Source organism: Sminthopsis crassicaudata, chromosome 1 (assembly GCF_048593235.1).
Source record: "Sminthopsis crassicaudata isolate SCR6 chromosome 1, ASM4859323v1, whole genome shotgun sequence".
NCBI lineage: Eukaryota > Metazoa > Chordata > Mammalia > Dasyuromorphia > Dasyuridae > Sminthopsis > Sminthopsis crassicaudata.
The window spans coordinates 233,318,677-233,335,352 of record NC_133617.1 but is presented as its reverse complement, the minus strand read 5'-3'; the positions used below and the strand labels follow the sequence as shown (position 1 = coordinate 233,335,352).

The window sequence follows — 16,676 nt, the reverse complement described above, 5'->3', positions numbered from 1 at the left end:
ATCCCTGTTATGCCTAATCAACTGAATTCAACATAGAATTCCTTTGTACACATGATATTTTCTTAAAAGAGTCATAAGTTCATTAATACAGAATTGGAAGATCATTGAATCCATTGGTGGAATGAAAACCAATTCCCCCAAGTGTATATTGACTTATAAATCATAAATTAGCATTATCTGTATTGTATTTATTTTTATTTGTTTTGTTAAACTTTTCCTGATTGCATTTTAATCTAGTTATGGCTCCAATGAAGAAGCCTTGAGTTTGACACCTCAGATCTAGTCTTAATTCTTTCATTTTATACATTAGAAAATTTAGATTGAAAAAAATTAAGTGGTTTGACTGCATGAATTAAGCACTCATTGTGTTTAAAAAACTGTGCTTAGCACTGAGGATACAAATAGAAAAGGTAAGATGGGCACAGTTCTCAAGGAATTTGAATTCTAATGGGAGAGCCAAGATATGAATCCATACCATCTGACTTCAAACCTAGAATTTTTTTGTACATCATGCTGATACTTATTTTAAAAATTTTCTCTTTATTTTGCAGGTTGAAGAAATTAGAGAGATGGTAGACAATGACTTGGGATTCCAACAAGCTCCACTCATGTGCTCTTCTAGAATTAAGACTCTTCTCTTTATTTCTAATGACAAGAAAGTTGTTGGATGCTTAATTGCAGAACATATACAGTGGGTGAGTAGTTTGCTGAAAACTGATTGCAGTAATTTAGAATACAATGAAATAATTTATAGGTTATTTTTAACAGCATGATTTAGATAAACCTGCTCTATTTTAGAAAAGTGTTGAGACATTTAAGTTAAACAGTTGTATTTTGCACACTATGTCATTGCTTTTTGAATATTTTAATATTCAGTGAACACATCAAGTCAATGAAAACATTTTTTTGATAAAATATTACAACATGAGCAAACAGAATCCCATTTTACTTTGATTATGATAGATGATAGGATATTTTGTACTTTAACCTAAATCTCCAAAATTTTCTAGGTATTTAAATAGCAAGTTACTTAATATTGAATAGAGTTCTTCAGTTAAAAAGCATTTATTATCTACTCAGTGCTTATCACATTTTTCACCTCAGGTACTACCGAATCTATGAAGCCTTACCTGATTTTCCCCAGATGTTGGTGCTGCACGCATACTGCCCATATTATTTTGTGTTTAATCATCTTTGAATGTATTCACTGTAAAATATAGAATCCTTGGTGGCAGTCATTGTTCTGTTTTGTTTTTTTCTTTACAAACTAAAATACAGCTTATATCTTGAACATAAAGATAAGAATGGGAGTAGGAAAAGGTAGTAGACCTATGTTCCTTTGTATAGGAACCTATACATATAGTATACCTGTGTACCTATATATAGGACCAAGCCTATGTATGGGCTTTGGACCCTCCAGGTGTACATACTTTCTCTGCATCTTAAAACTTTAAAGAGTTACCTAAAGCACTGAGAAGTCACACCATGAGCTTGTGACAGAGACACATCTTGAACCCAGGTCTTCTTAGTTTCCAGGGTTGTTTTTTGTCTGCTCTGCCTTGAACAACAAAAAAAAGGTTGATGCTTTTTGTGTCTTTAAACTAGTTAAATATATCCCTCTAGCTATTAATTTGCTGTCTTAAAATAAGTAACTTATTTATAAATAATGCTTTGTAATTAAATTTTTTCATTCTTCATAATAATACAATGACATTAATATTTCAAGTAGTAACCATTCACTAAGTATTAATTAATCCATTACTCTGTTCCAGTCACTACTAAACACAATAAATGGTGAAATCCGCTCCTATTCCTAAGGAGAGAGACAAACAGACAGACACAGAGACATACAAAATATATAAGTACAAACAAGATCTATGCAAAATTTGTAAGTGAGACTCAGGTTAAATGATTTAAAAGTCCAAGACACTCAGTTGTCAGATGGCAAAGCCAGGACTAGAGCTCACATCTGACTTAATATACCATTTTTCCACTGTTGTGGCCGTCTTTTAAGAACTCATGGCATATGAGCCCTTTGATCTTAGAGGTGAGATGAATGAGGCAGGGGACTCATAGGATGTGAAAAGACCTCCAGTTTATTATGCCATAGAGCCTTGTTTGATATACATTTTTGCAAGTGTAAGCAGCTTGTGGGCTTTGCATATGCATGGTATCTGCCAATGGGAGGAGAGCCAGTCCAGCAATTCAGGAGCTCACTCACAGGCGAGAGGCCCTGTAAAGGTATACACTCGTTCTCATGATCACAAATTATTGCTCCTTGCTCAACAAGGGTGTTTCTGAAACATGAGAGAAAACTTATTGTGCACCAAAGGTCAAGGTGGCCTCAGTACTCTCTCTTAGTAGAATCCCATAGCCTAGCATTCCCCTTCACACACTTGAGGATTCTCTGTAAAGGGAAATCACTCTTCTCTTTGTTGAGGCTTAGAGCACTGATTTTCCTTAAACAGAAAAAGAATGGTAACATGTATTTTATGTAAATTTTCTGAAAATTAGTTCTCTTTGAAAAGCTCTGAAGATTCAGTTTCAGTGACCAGTTTAGTGAAAATATATCTAGTGACAGAGAGAGAGAGAGAGAGAGAGAGAGAGAGAGAGAGAGAGAGAGAGAGAGAGAGAGAGAGAGAGAGATTATGAGAGAGAGAGCGTGCGCATATTTACTAATATAGTACTTTGGAAAAAGTTTAATAAGAAAAATAATTTTTTTTCTATACTATGTGACTGCAATTCTTTTATGTACTCTGCCTCATCCTATCATTATAGTTGCCACATCCAGAACTGAGCTGGTTTGATCTCTCAGAATTATGAAGAAAAGTTAAAAAAGGGAACAGTTTCTGGACTCTAAATTCATCAGAGAGTTTGGAGGATAGGGCAGGGAATATTTCATTGAACTTCGGAACAGAGGAGATAGTAATTATTTACATAGTAATTATATCCAGTGGCCCTGGTATGCTAGAAAACTAGAGACTGCAGAAGTGAAAATATATTCTTAAATTTAGTGGAATTTGAAAAGATACTAGACATCATATTTTATAAGCCTAGTTAGGCCAAAGTAGATATGTGGTGACTAAAATATTATGTCATAATGTATTTAAATTTTATTATAGGGCTATAGAGTTATAGAAGATAAAGTCCCAGATGTCAATTCAGAAAAAGAGAAAGTTATATTTGAACGGCAAAAAGCCTGGTGTTGCTCAACCTCTCCTGAACCAGCTGTCTGTGGGATAAGTCGCATCTGGGTATTCAGCATGATGCGTCGAAGAAAAATAGCTTCTCGAATGATTGAATGTCTAAGGTAAATAACTTAACAGTTAATTTTAACATCCTAAATAAAGCCAGCTTTACAATTTTCCTCTTTAATTTTAATATTCTGAAGTAATGAACCTTCACAGTAGGCCATCTTTAAAATATAAGATATTTTATATGTACAGAAATAAAACAGTATTTGAAAGTTATTAAAGAGTTTATGCTTTAAAAAAATTTTGGAATTAAGGAAAGCAAGTTAGTTAATCTAAAATTTTGTTGGCTTAGGTAGTAATGGGAACAATTAGATTTTAATTAAATTTATGTAAGTCATTTTTTAAATACATGAGAGTTGATAAAGCTCAGTGATTCTCTTTTTGATGTCTTTTAAAATAGAAATGTGAATATTGTTTAAGCCATCTAATCATTTTATAATCATAGAGATACAGTGGATCAAAATGAAAAAAAGATTACTATTCCATACCCTCTTCCTTTTTACTGACTGAACTCTATCTTTTTTATTCTCAAAGCATATTTTTAATTGCCCATATTTCCTAGGCCATATTTAGTGAATTTTTATTTTGAACGAAGTGGTTTTAGGTGCCAAATCTTTTTTATTCTTATATTGGGAAAAATCCAACTGATTTAATCACTAAAGTCCAACATCATTTACTTCAATGAAATCTTTCATAGACTTCTCAAGAAACCGACAAATTTGGGAAGTCAATCTTTGATCTTCTGATTACAGATATTCATAAATTTATAGAGATGGAATTGAGTGGATTTGGTCAAAAATATTGATTTTGTTTTGTTCTGTCCAACACTGATTTGTAGGTGTAACTCATTCAGATGGTTTGGCAAAATGGGTTAGGGAACAACACAGATTATGTTGACTTGACTGAGTGTCTTACCAGTAGAGATATAGAAAGATAAGTATGAGGGAGAAGACAGTGGCAATTAGTCATCTGCACAGAATTTCTGCTTCCCCAATCGTAATAGGGCCTGTAAAAGTGTAAATGCTGCAAGAGTGGTCATAGTCCCAGAAGAATCGTCACCTGTACTTTTGCCTTTTGAGAATAAATCCACTTAGTGGAAATGAATGCAGACTTGGTCTGAGGTTGTGCAGATCAAATCTCTTTGTAAGTTATCTTGGCTGCTTGCTCCTTTTGTTTCTCCTTCCTTTCCTTATTTACCTTGCACAGCTTTTATGTGTTAAAATCTCTTTCTGAGGGTGGTAGGTGATAGAGGAGTCAGAACTCTAAGATAAGTCTGCTTTCTTAGCAGAAGATGATTCTCTCTCCCCCCCCCCCCCCAGGCAATTGGGGTTAAGTGACTTGCCCAGGGTCACACAGTTGGGGAATGTTGTGTCTGAGGTCAGATTTGAACTCAGGTCCTCCTGACTTCAGGGCTGATTCTCTATCCAGTGAACCACCTAGCTGACCCAGAAGATGAAATTGTTAACTAAAATGATCATATGTTTAGAGTTGGAAGAAAAAGTGAAATTTTAGTCTGAATCCCTCATTTTACATATGAGACAACAGGCCAAGAGAAAATGACTTATCCAAGATTATCCCTGGAACAGTGATTTCAGTGGGATTTGAATTCAGCTCCTCTTCCTTCCAGATCCGATCACTCCACTCCATGTTTCCCAAGTAGTATTATGGATTTTGTTTATTTTATCCTGGCTGATGAAACAGACTGGGTGTTATTTTTCTTTTTTATAATTTAGTTTCCCAAGAATGAGGTCCCTGCCAGTTCTTTATGAACTCATTATGGAAGTTATTAGAATGGCATGATGCCAGTTTTTGAGGGTGTTAAGTAATCGTGCCCTCCTTCATTCTAATGAATTCAGAACTGGTAATAACTAAGAGGTTGTTAGATTTTATAAAAATTGGAAAATACATAGCCAGAGGAGCTCCACATAGTTCCAAAAGAGTTAATAAATTCTTTTCCTATCTCCCTCTTCTCACTGTCACTTTTCTCAGTTAAATTATTCCTTATCCCTCTTGTGTTATCGAGTGCTTCAATTACACAAGCACAACTTAAATTCTGAGGCTAGACATATAACAGAATGTTGTTTTTAATTGAAAAGTAATAAATTTAGGCAAACTTGTTAACAGTATGTATGATGAATAAGCATTTATAGCAGTATACTTTGGAATTGTATTCTATTACTAAAGGTGTCTTCCAGTCTATTTGTCTCTTGTGATTTAAAAAATAAAAATTATTGTAAGATAATAGTACTTTTTATGTGGTACCATGTTTCCTCACCTCCCTCCCCCCCTTTTTTTTCTTTTTAAATTAGGAGCAACTTTATATATGGCTCATATTTGAGCAAAGAAGAAATTGCTTTTTCAGATCCTACACCTGATGGGAAGCTCTTTGCAACACAGTACTGTGGCACTGGCCAGTTTCTGGTATATAATTTTATTAATGGACAAAAGAACTCTTAATAGAATCTTGTTTATGTTGATTTGACCACATCTGCTGGATATTTGGATTGGTTGCTGTCTTTAACCAGGAACTAGGGCCATTTTTATTACCGTGAACTCAGGACTGGTAACAACCAAATGGTTGTTCCATTTTAATAAATTGGAAACAATGCAGTAATAGCTTAATTTTTTGTTTGTTTTTTTTAAAAGAAGATATTTTGTTATCTTTTACAGAAGTTTATGATTGTATTTTATCTATAGTTATTTAGTCATGTTTACATGCAGCAGATAATTAATTGTTCATAGTGGACTGTAAACTAATGCAAGGACTATGGTCTCAGTGATAAGTATATATATTGAAGTTCCTAATATGGTAATATATCAGTGCTGCTTAGTACTGTATCTTTTTATACTGAACTGCTGATCCTAGTTTTTTTTTTTTTAAATATAAAAGTTTAAAGATTGTATTTTAATGGAACTGAAATGCTTCTGGGAGATAATTAAAGGAGGGACAACACTATATTTTTTAGAAAACAGTGGCTAAGTTAAAAACTCCAGGATGTTTGTATGTACTTGCCCTCATTTGCACATGCACTGAGGAAATAAGTATGTGAGATGTTAGACTTTTTTTTTTCCTTGATAGGCAAGAAAAGTGAAGTAGGAGTTAGTCAAAAGAGGATTGGGCCTTTCCCTCTGGAAAATTTCCTATAACTTGAATTGAATGGGGAAAATCAACCTGTAGGAGCAGACTGTCATACATCTTGTTCCCACTTGTTATGAAATGCTTTTTCTGTATATTGTACAAGAAGACAATAGCCCAGTTATGGCAAATTTACCAAATTCCAAAAAAAAAAGATTTTTATAATTTATTGATAAGATTGAAGCTAAATAAGAATGGTCCTGGTATCTGCTTTATTTTTCCTCTGAAATACTGCACTGGATATATGCCTTTATTATTGGACTTCACTTTTATACTTGTCTGTATAATGCCCTCCACTTTTAAAGGGTTTATATGTTGAAAAACTGCTGTGGCCTTTCTTGATCTGTATATAATGTAGAATAAAAGAATAAATAACTTGATAGACTTTTCTAAACGATATCAGTGCTGCAATGTTGTGAAACATTTGTTGTTGTTGTGAATTGTGATTGAGTTCAACCCCTTGAAACTCTATTCAAAAGTTTTTCCACCAAACACGTACCCACCCACTCATCTCCCACCACTTTCCATTTGTCTTCCTGATAACTTTTGTTCATTATCTTTTCACCTAAAGTGTTTAGTCACCCTTTTAAGAGATGCTTGTTCATGAAACTTCCTGATCTCTTAAGTGGAAGGGATCCCTTGCTTTTTCAGAACTCCCTAAAATGTTTGTACCTCTCACTACATTTTCTTCTTGGTTTTTTAGTTGTCTCTGTGGCTCTACAACCTTCCTTTTCAAAGCCACCCTTTCCTCCTCTGTAAAATTGCGGTGGTGCTTATATACTTTTATTACATAAAGTAGTTGAGTTTCATAAGATAATGTATGTGAAAAATCAACCATTATGATGTTCCTAATTTACTCTAAACTAGGCACTCTTCTTAGCTCCTTGAATGAATTAGATGATCAAATATTTGTTCAGTGACTGAGAACAGAGGCCAGGAATCCTTAGCATTTATATAGCACTTTGGGGGCTGCAAGAGGCTCCACAAATATTGTTTCATTTTGTCCTCACAGCAGCCGTGATTGCTAATTGGTGCTTTTATGATACGAACTTCATTTTATAAAGGAGGAAATTAGGGCATGGAAAGGGGGTGATTTGTCAAGTCTAGTCAGTGTTTAAGGCTGAATTTGAACTTGACTTCCTCACCCCAAGTCCCAAACTGCCCACTGTGCCATATAGCTGCCTTTGAAATGCATGTGCTTTTCTTAGGTATAGGGATATTATAAAGGGTGTTTTCAAAAGATAATTTATTAAGAGATCAAGGATTTTGTATATGCCAATGCATTTTGGGGAAGAACATCCCTCTTTTCTTAATAACCTCACTAACTGGGAGGTATGCCCATTTAAATATGATCTGACATTTGTTTTATATGAAACATGTCTTTGTGCTTAGAACAGTGTGTTAAACCTAGGTTATATAATGCTTCCATCCCATGGGAATCAGAAGAGTAGGCAAGATTCCCATAGTCAGCCATCACCTTCAAGGATCCCAGAGGGGAGTAAGTTTGGGTAATTTCAACTACCATGAAAATGACTGGTGGGATCAACTTGGTACAAAGGGTTACACAGAGCCAGGATAACAATAAAAGCTTATTCACTGATCATCAGATGGAAAAGAATTGGACTTGGATTCGGAAGGCTGGAGCTGTGTTGGAACTGTGCCACATACCAACTTAGGTGACTATGGATAAACTACTTCACAGCCTCATTTAGAAGGGAAGCTTTACTGTATACATCGTTGCTCTCTGGACTTGTTCTCTTTATTATAAGCCTAGGTCTTTTCCAGTGACTCGGGTACAACTACTATGCTGTATCCTATCCCACTACTGATTCTAGGTTGAGGAAGGCCAGGGAAGCTAAGCATTCCTTAGGCTGAGAAATGAGAAATGTGGCCAGAGTCTTTCAGTTATTTTTCCACTCCCCCAAGAACTAAATGAGTTCTTTATAACCAAAATTTATTATTTGAACCTAACTAGAAACTCCTTTGTCCTCAGAATCATACCTCTGGTGAATAAGAAAGCAAATGCCTGTGATATTAAGTGTGGTCTCCTTGTAACTTGAAGTGGATGGGGAAGGACCAAAGATAGCTCAACAAAATCTGGGCAGGTTTGTAGGTAATCCAGGGTGGCTAATTCTAGTCAATACAAAGCTTTTGTCACCCATCAGCAGAATGAAACACTCCAAAATGACTGATCTTATTTGACCTTTATAGAACTAAAACAGAAACTAAGGCCAGAAATGATAAATGACATGAAAAAACAAAATCTTATGCTGCCATTATCTTATTGCAATCCGAAAATTGAAACTGGAATTACTTATTGGCAAAAATGCCTTGAAAGTTTTTTTGTTTTTTGTTGTTGAGAATGTATGCCTTCATATTTGAAAGGTACAGAATTCCATCTATTATAAATCCATCAGTGTTTCATTTAGCTCAGGATTCAGCCTCAACAAGGCCAGGAAAGACATAAATTTTTTCTAATGATGGGCCTAAAAAGGCAGCCTTAAATTTTCCTTAATCTATTGAATAAGGTTTAATTTGATGGCCAAATATGCAAATGAACATGGATAAATAATAAGCCATGGCAGAGAGCTTTTGGGCTATTAAATTGAAATTATCACTTCTCAGAATTGATAGTTTTTAAATTCTTCATTATGTTGAGCCAGAATTCTAGACTTAGCAATACTATCTATATAAGCTTTTTGTTCTAAAAATTTAGCAGAAGTAAATGAAAATTGGTTCTTCCTTTAGGCGGTAAAATTAAAAAATACACACACACACACACACACACAGATGTTTTTCTCAGATTAACTTATTCTAGGAGGCGGCTTATAATTTAAAGAAAATGCAACTTCTTATTAAAGGGAAATTTAATACATTCACCAAATTAAATGAAAGTACATCATAAACATACTGTAGGCACAACTTCAGACAATTTAAAATCATAAACAATAAAATGTGAGGTAGACTGACTAGTGAAATTCACCAAGTTTTGGTTAAGAAAATTTTACAGTAATAAAGTAACACAGGTGCCCCCATTTCCAAAAAAAAAAAAAAAAAAAAAAAAAAAAAATCAGAAAGCAATTACATAAATTACAGAAAAAAATCGAATACAATGATTCTCATTCTGATTTTTTAGTTTACATTCAGTATTAACCTGTGAACTGTCAAACATGCCAAGATTTAACATGTCTACAGGTAAAGTATTATTTGCTGGCCTATTTAATACATTCATACCACACCAATAGTCTCAGTGATGGCAAGGCTTAGAGCTAAACATACCAAGCAACCCAAACCATAGCTAATATGATTGTGGTGTCCTTTGCTTGTGCAATTTTCTCCTTAATGTATTAGGATCTAAAACACTAAACAATTCTATTGACAATAGGACATTTTAAAGTTTTGGGTTTTTTTTTTTTTTTTTCCACTCAAAAGCTTAAAATGTTTTGGAAAGGAAAAACAGGCCAAGTTGGCATCTAATGTGTCCTTTGGAAATGGTTTAATTTTTTTTTGGTTTTATTCTGACACTGCCATAGGGCTGAAATTAGTCATTTGTATTCTTCGGCCCATATTAGAAACATTTAAAGGAGTTGTACATGTACAGTAATAACTCTGAACAATGTCCTAAGATCTTAGAGCCAGAAGAAACAAGAAGTTGTTCCCCAGATAAGATTATCTCTCATGGTTTCTTTACCCTAAAGTAAAAATAACATAACATTCAAAATGCAGTATTGCACAACAAGAAGTTAACTTGATTTGGTCAGCATCAAGCCCTGCCAGCAAAACTGGAACTTTTGAAATACATTCATATCTAATTGAAAACTTCAGAACGTACCTTTATATCCAAAATTCTGCCACGTACAAATTAAGGTATATCTTTAAAGCATACATAAGGCAGGTCCTCTTTGAAGGACAGTAAAAACAAATATTTAAAAAGAATTGTTCATTTGAAATGTGCTACATTTGCAGCATTGTGGTTATTAACTATTAAAACCTAAAGATCTGCAAACCATTTTTCCTCAAGCTTCAATCAAATACATTTTGTTTTGTGATTAGCTGTAAACATCTTTCTCACAAGATAATAAAGCTGCTTGATTAACACTATTTGTTCTAAGTAAATGCAGTTGTAGCAGGTCCTTCTCAGTAGTTTCAGATCAGGGATCAAAGGTTTTTTGTTCAAGGGGGAGATCTAAGCCATTTTTCGCTTTTTATCATAAACAGGGTGTGTTCAAGGGAAGATTGCCATTTTATCACTTTACAAAATGGCAAAGAAATGTGTGCAGGACAAAGTAGCAACTGGGTTTTTTGAGAAATTTAATCCAAAGTGATTCTGTAAAATGAGAACTTTTTATTTTCCACAGCACCTTGGCTTAGGACCTATTTACCAACTAACCCCAAAGCCTTTGTTCATTGTTGAATACTGAAATGGAATTTTGAAAATTGTGGAAATCTTTATGTAGACACAGACATACCTCACCGCCAACCGAACAAAATGGATTTAAAAAAATTTCCACATCAAGAACAAAGCTATTTGGGGTGACTGCTTCCATGGTAGTGGGGTTTTCTGTGAGCTGGAGAGGAAATATAGCAGACTTGGCCCTTCTGCTGCCTTGTCTCAAACCTGGCTCCCAGCCACCATTCTGCTTTGATATTTGTACTTGGGAGCAGGGGATGGGAGGGAGGAAGTAGTTTTATTTAGCATAAAGTTGACTTTACATTCAATGAAACCTATCTTGAAGTCTTGCTATGTATGAAGATGTGAGAAGAAACAAAATTGCACTGGCTCCGCTATGTACAAAACTAAAACATGACATTTCATAAGAAATTAAAGTCAAGTAAAATTGGTTTTGCTGGTGCCCAACTATACAGAAACTCAAACCAAAAAGGACAACAGTTTGGGGTGGGAGCAGGGAGGGGAACGAGATTGGATGGGGAATCTGAAGTCTCTAAATGGCTCCCAAAAATTCTCAGGTTACTCTTTGCACAGGAAGTAGTATCACTGCCAAACCAAATGGCTTGTTAGAGATTCACGTTAATGCAACGTGCAAAAGATTCTGAAAATTTTAAAGCTAACGGGAAGAGCAAAGACTAGGAGAAGCTACACAAATGTGCGTGCACAAGGATGCCTGCTTTGCATTTACTGCCTTATTTGTTCAGGTTTAAGTAGTAAACTTTTAACTCCTGTGGAAATTTTGCCAAAAGTTTCAATACATATAAAATTACAAATCTTAAAACTAACACTGCACAGAGAAAGAACAAACGCTACTTTTTTTTTTAAATACAAGTATCTTCTACATTCTGTCATTTCAAACCCCTGAGTAATACTGTACCCACAAAGTACAGTTTTCAAGAAAAACTGAGGATTCAGGCCTCAGACGTTAATCTTCACCGTGTCACACCCCTGGTGTGAATCTCATGTAACACATTCAGGCTAGCTGATGCTGAAAATCAGTTTTGTTTTGTTTTGTTTTCTCCTAGCACAGATAAGTCAAAACAAAGCAGTAAGACATTGAGAGCCACAAGCTCTTCCATCTCCAAAGCGTGTCACTTCAGTCACAGCTAGCAGGCTGTTTTCTAAGTAGTTTGCATAACTGTCTAGGGCCAGAGCCCTCAAGTCCCAGGTCCTGGGGTTGGAGCTGAAGTGGCACCGATGTCCTTGGGGTATCCAGGTCAGGTGGGGGAGTCTTTGGAGGGCATCCCAAAGTCACAAGTGTTGCACTTTGCTCCACAGTGATTGTACTTAAGGAAAAAAAATCCCATTTGATCACCTCATTCCCTCTCCCACCCCCACCTTAATTGTGGTCTTTTCTCCTGCTCAGACATGGCGTCCAGTGAGAAAGTAGAGGGGTTTGTCCTCGATGCTGTTGGCTGTTTGAAATTCATCCCGAAGTCGAAACTGCCATTCATCTTCTAGTTCTAAGCGGACGATTGTTTGCCGTAAAGAACTTCTGTCTTGGCAGATGACGCACAGGGTAGCACCTTCAAGGAAAGATAGAGACTCTCTGTTAGACAGCAAGCCTTGAGATTATACTTTTTAAGGTACCTCCCCTGAACTGCAGAAGTGCATGCTCATGAATTTTTATCTTTGTTTCCAGTGACAAAAGGATTTAGGTTTCTGGTCATTGTGTATCCTTAAGGAAATTCAGTAACCTCTGACATGTCAAACTGTGCATATTTATATTTTTATTTCCTGCTACCTTGAATCTATTTTGGGATTGTACATGATAGTGATACAAAAGCATGATGGAGTAGTATCATAAAGGCAGGGAAATGTAGCATGCAACAAATGTTTTGTAGTTGCTTCAGTTATGTCTGATTCTTCTTGCCTCTGTGGGGGGTTTTCTTGACAAAGACAATGGATAGGTCTGCTTTTTCCTTTTCTAGTTCATTTTACTAATGAGAAAACTGAGGCAAACAGGGTGTGGTGACTTGCCCTGGGTTACTGACACAGCTGGTAAGTGTATGAGACTACATCTGAACTTGGTTATTTCTGACTCCAGGGCCAATGCTCTATCCACTGCATCATAACCTGGTTAAGTTAACCTGGCAAGCAATAAATAAAATTTATGGAACTCTTACTATATGCACAGAACACTTAGAACTGAGGTGCTTCACCATATTACAATAACAGTATTTAAAAACATGATTACAGGTGGATTTCTATGTGCCAGGGTGCCAGTGTCAATTCTCTTAAAGTTTATTTGGCAGATTTAAGAATCTTAGGGAGTCAATATGATTTTTTTAGATCATTTCTTTCTAAAATCAGTAGCACTGATCTAAGGTATGGCCATAACCGGCAACTTAAATTCATTTTTTGAAGACATAGCTATATGAGGTATTATGCTGGCACTGCAATCTAAAGAGAAATAATATATACTATAGTAAGGAGATAAGACACAATAAGCTTATAATGCAGTAGAGGGATAAGTACACAAATTACTGTGATATAATGTAAAATATGGCAAGGGCCACATGAAGGTATACAAAGTACAAGGAGGGAGCAAACAAGAGAACAAATTCTATCTCTTGTTCTGTTCTCTATTTAATCTGTACCACATGACATTCTTACTAAGTCACCAAAGTTTTTTGAAGAGGGAATACATAATATGCCATAAGTTTCTCCAGCTAAATATCCCCATATGTCATGAATCTGAGGCAAATTATCCAAGTTGCATACCTCTGGCCAAATTTCTAGCTTATCAATGCCTTCCTCAACAGAATCCAGCACCCCTGTGGGCAGAGTACAGCAGGATCATCATCTCTTTAGATGCTTCTGGACAGCATCCCTTTCTTTATGTCTATAAGATTACACTAATGTTCCTGGTTGATCTATCATCCTGATGACTTACGGAATTTATAATCCATAAAAATCATTAGACCTTTTATCAGATAAATTCTAGTGTAGACATAACCTCCCCCTATCTTCTAGTAGCAAAGTTGACTTTTAACCTCAGAATAGTTCTGTTAAATTTAATCTTATTAGATTCATTCAAACTGGTCTGTCTAAATTTTTTTTTTTGAATCTTCACTCTGAGGTCCCAAGTATTGCTATCCCTTTTAGCTTTGTGTCATCTATGAATCTATGAAATATAATCGTGCCATTGATGCTTATATTCAAGTCATTGATAAATGTCAGCTTTGAAACCTGCCTTAAAAATCTGCATTTGGCCTTGGGCTGGTTACCATTTATCACTAATGATTTCTTTATATCTAGCACTGAAACAGTCTCAAATTGACTTGTACTTGTCTTGGTCTCTTTTTTTTTTTTTTTTTTTTTTTATTTTCCAAAAGAACTGTAAATCTAGATAAACAACATCTAAACTGTTTTCATATGTTAATCTAAATAACTTCATCAAAAGTTAGTCTGACAACCTGTTCTTAATGAAGCTATGCTGATTATGATGTTTTCCTTTTCTAAATGTTCACTAAACAACCCTCTCTAAATAATAACTCTAGAACTTTTCTAGGAACCAAAGTTGAGCTCATTGGTTTACTGGATGCAGACACCATCCTTTTTCCCTTTTTCCCTTGTCCAAACTTGTAGTACCTCTTTAATTCTCCATGAGCTTTCAGTAATAAGGGTTCTTCAATCACATCTGCCAGTTCTTGTAGTGCTCTAAGTTATGGTTCATCTGAATCAGGCTCCTAGGTGCTCTCTTGTTTATCTCATTATTTACCTCCTCATTATTGGGGTATCATTTCTCATTGCTCATTTTTATTATATTTATTCAATTCCAAAGTCAGTTTTTTTTTGGCAGAGGAAAAAAAGGATACAAAAAATTTTAGCCTTTTTTCTGCCATCACCATTATAATTCTGTTCAATTTAAGTGACCTGTTTTCTTTTCCTCCTTCCTTTCTTCTCTTCCCCAATATAGCTATAAACCTAGTCTCATTAATCTATACTCATCCTAGTCCTTATTACCTCCAGCAGTACTCTTGTCATGCTATATTTGGAAGTCATCCTCCATCTGCCATTACTTTAAATAGGACTCCCTAAAGGTTTGTGGAGGAGATTAATGATCATGGCCAGTTTTTAGAGTGATCAATCTGAGAATGGTGGCTAGGGTGGACTGGAAGTCAGATCAGTTAGGTTATTTCAGCATCAAAAAACTGAAGTAGAAGCCATAGAGTGGAGAGTAAATTACATTATCTTTTGTCACAATCCTTCTCTAGTTCAATAATAAAACATTACTTTTTATGCCCTGAAACAGTTAGGAGAGAACACAGTGGATAAAACAACAGGGTCTGGAGTCAGGAAGACTTGAACTTAAATGTGGCCTCAGACATTTAATAGCTTTGTGACTGTGGGCAAGTGATAGCCCAGTTTGCTCCAGTCTTCTCATCTGTAAAATTAGCTGGAGAAGGAAATCACAAACTACTTCAGTATCTTTGTTAAGAAAACCCCAAATAAAATCAAGGAGAGTTGAACACAACTGAAAAATGACAGAAAAACAATTTACATTTTGGGTTTGGATAAAATGTTCCTGACAAAGATCAGTATTTCTTATAAGCCCCCTTTTTAAGAGGAAACAGTGAAATGCAAAGAACGATGATCTCTTAAGTTAGAACAAACTTGGATTTAAATCCTGCCTCTGGCATATCTTAGTTGTGTGGCCATGGACAAATTGCTCAGCATTCCTGAGCCTTAATTTTCTCATCTGTAAAATGAGAAATGTAAAACTCAGAGTTTACATAAGGCTCTGGTGAGATAAAATATAAGAAACACTTTGGAAACTGTGTGGAAGGAATTAGTCTTTTTAACTAATCCTGGTGAGAAAAGAGGGAGAAGGCAGGGAAGGAAATAACTTGCAAAGTACTAAAGCAGACCTACCTTTAAGGAACTTAAATTTCTTAAGAAAGTCAGCACCTACAAAAGAGTCACAGAGGTACAAAAGGAGTCCACTGAAAAATACCCCTTCTTCACAGTTGACGTTGATGGAATGTGGTCTGGAGCTCACATAGCATATGGCCACCTGAAACATCAAACAGAAAGAGGAATATTTTACTTTCAAAAAAATCATTTAAGATACGTGTGTGTATGTGTATATATAGATATACATATGAATGTATACGTGTGTGTATACACACACATATACATATGTGTGGGTGGGTGGGTGGTTGTATACATGCCATTTGGGCTCAGGGCAGTACTACCTGCTGGAAATTTCTCGGGTAGAGAATATCAAGTCAGAGAGACTTGAATGGAGGAATCCACAGGAACACAAGACATTTTAAGCTTTGTGTAATACAAAGTGACCTAAACTCCAAGTCTGTTTTAAGCTATTAAAATTTAAATAGGTTAAACCACATTGAGGCTTTTGGGACACCTTATTTAACCAGTGTGAGGAAAATAGAGGATTTAGGAAGGAAAAAACCAAAATCACTAAAAGCAAAGGGTTAAAACATCATTTACCTCTGTAGCATCCTTTCACCTCCCCTCAAAAAGATTAATTTCTGAGAAACTATCAAATTAAATTGAAACATCACTGAATTACATAAGGACACTTTTTATATGGACAGAAAGAAATGTGAACTAAAATATTATGAGTGCCTTGGTCCCTTGAGACTGGAATGTCAAATTTTAAAAATTCTAGAAAAGGGATGTCAGAGAAGCTCACGAGTTAGAGGAAGGCTGAGAAGCATTGGAGGTAAGGAGGCACAGGACAGAGCTCCTGGTGGAGACCCTCTTTAGCAGCTAAGAAGTAAAACACTTAAAGAACTGAAATCCAGAACCCCCAGTTCTGGTCCTGGGTCTGCCATCACTTAGTTCTAAGTGCAAATCTGGCCTA

At 35.5% G+C, this 16,676-nt stretch overlaps 2 protein-coding genes across 12 annotated transcripts in view; one reads left to right on the top strand and one right to left on the bottom strand.

The window, feature by feature from the left end:
- The window catches only part of ESCO1 (establishment of sister chromatid cohesion N-acetyltransferase 1), a 50,569-nt gene extending 43,782 nt beyond the window's left edge, over positions 1 to 6,787 (top strand). For 4 of the 5 annotated variants that reach the window (XM_074276389.1, XM_074276381.1, XM_074276369.1 and 1 more), the window contains 3 exons: positions 552 to 695; positions 3,123 to 3,310; positions 5,564 to 6,787. In XM_074276389.1, coding sequence (XP_074132490.1) covers positions 552 to 695; positions 3,123 to 3,310; positions 5,564 to 5,711 — 480 coding nt within the window. In that variant the 3' untranslated portion in view covers positions 5,712 to 6,787. Of the gene's footprint in view, positions 1 to 551; positions 696 to 3,122; positions 3,311 to 5,563 lie in introns of those variants that run through there. The other variant, XR_012483635.1, reaches the window with a different exon arrangement.
- A 2,452-nt stretch (positions 6,788 to 9,239) lies between these two features.
- Positions 9,240 to 16,676, bottom strand: part of GREB1L (GREB1 like retinoic acid receptor coactivator) — a 286,115-nt gene continuing 278,678 nt past the window's right edge. For all 7 annotated transcript variants that reach the window (XM_074276314.1, XM_074276303.1, XM_074276331.1 and 4 more), the window contains 2 exons: positions 15,719 to 15,860; positions 9,240 to 12,366 (listed from right to left, as the gene is read on the bottom strand). In XM_074276314.1, coding sequence (XP_074132415.1) covers positions 12,203 to 12,366; positions 15,719 to 15,860 — 306 coding nt within the window. In that variant the 3' untranslated portion in view covers positions 9,240 to 12,202. The remainder of the gene's footprint in view (positions 12,367 to 15,718; positions 15,861 to 16,676) is intronic.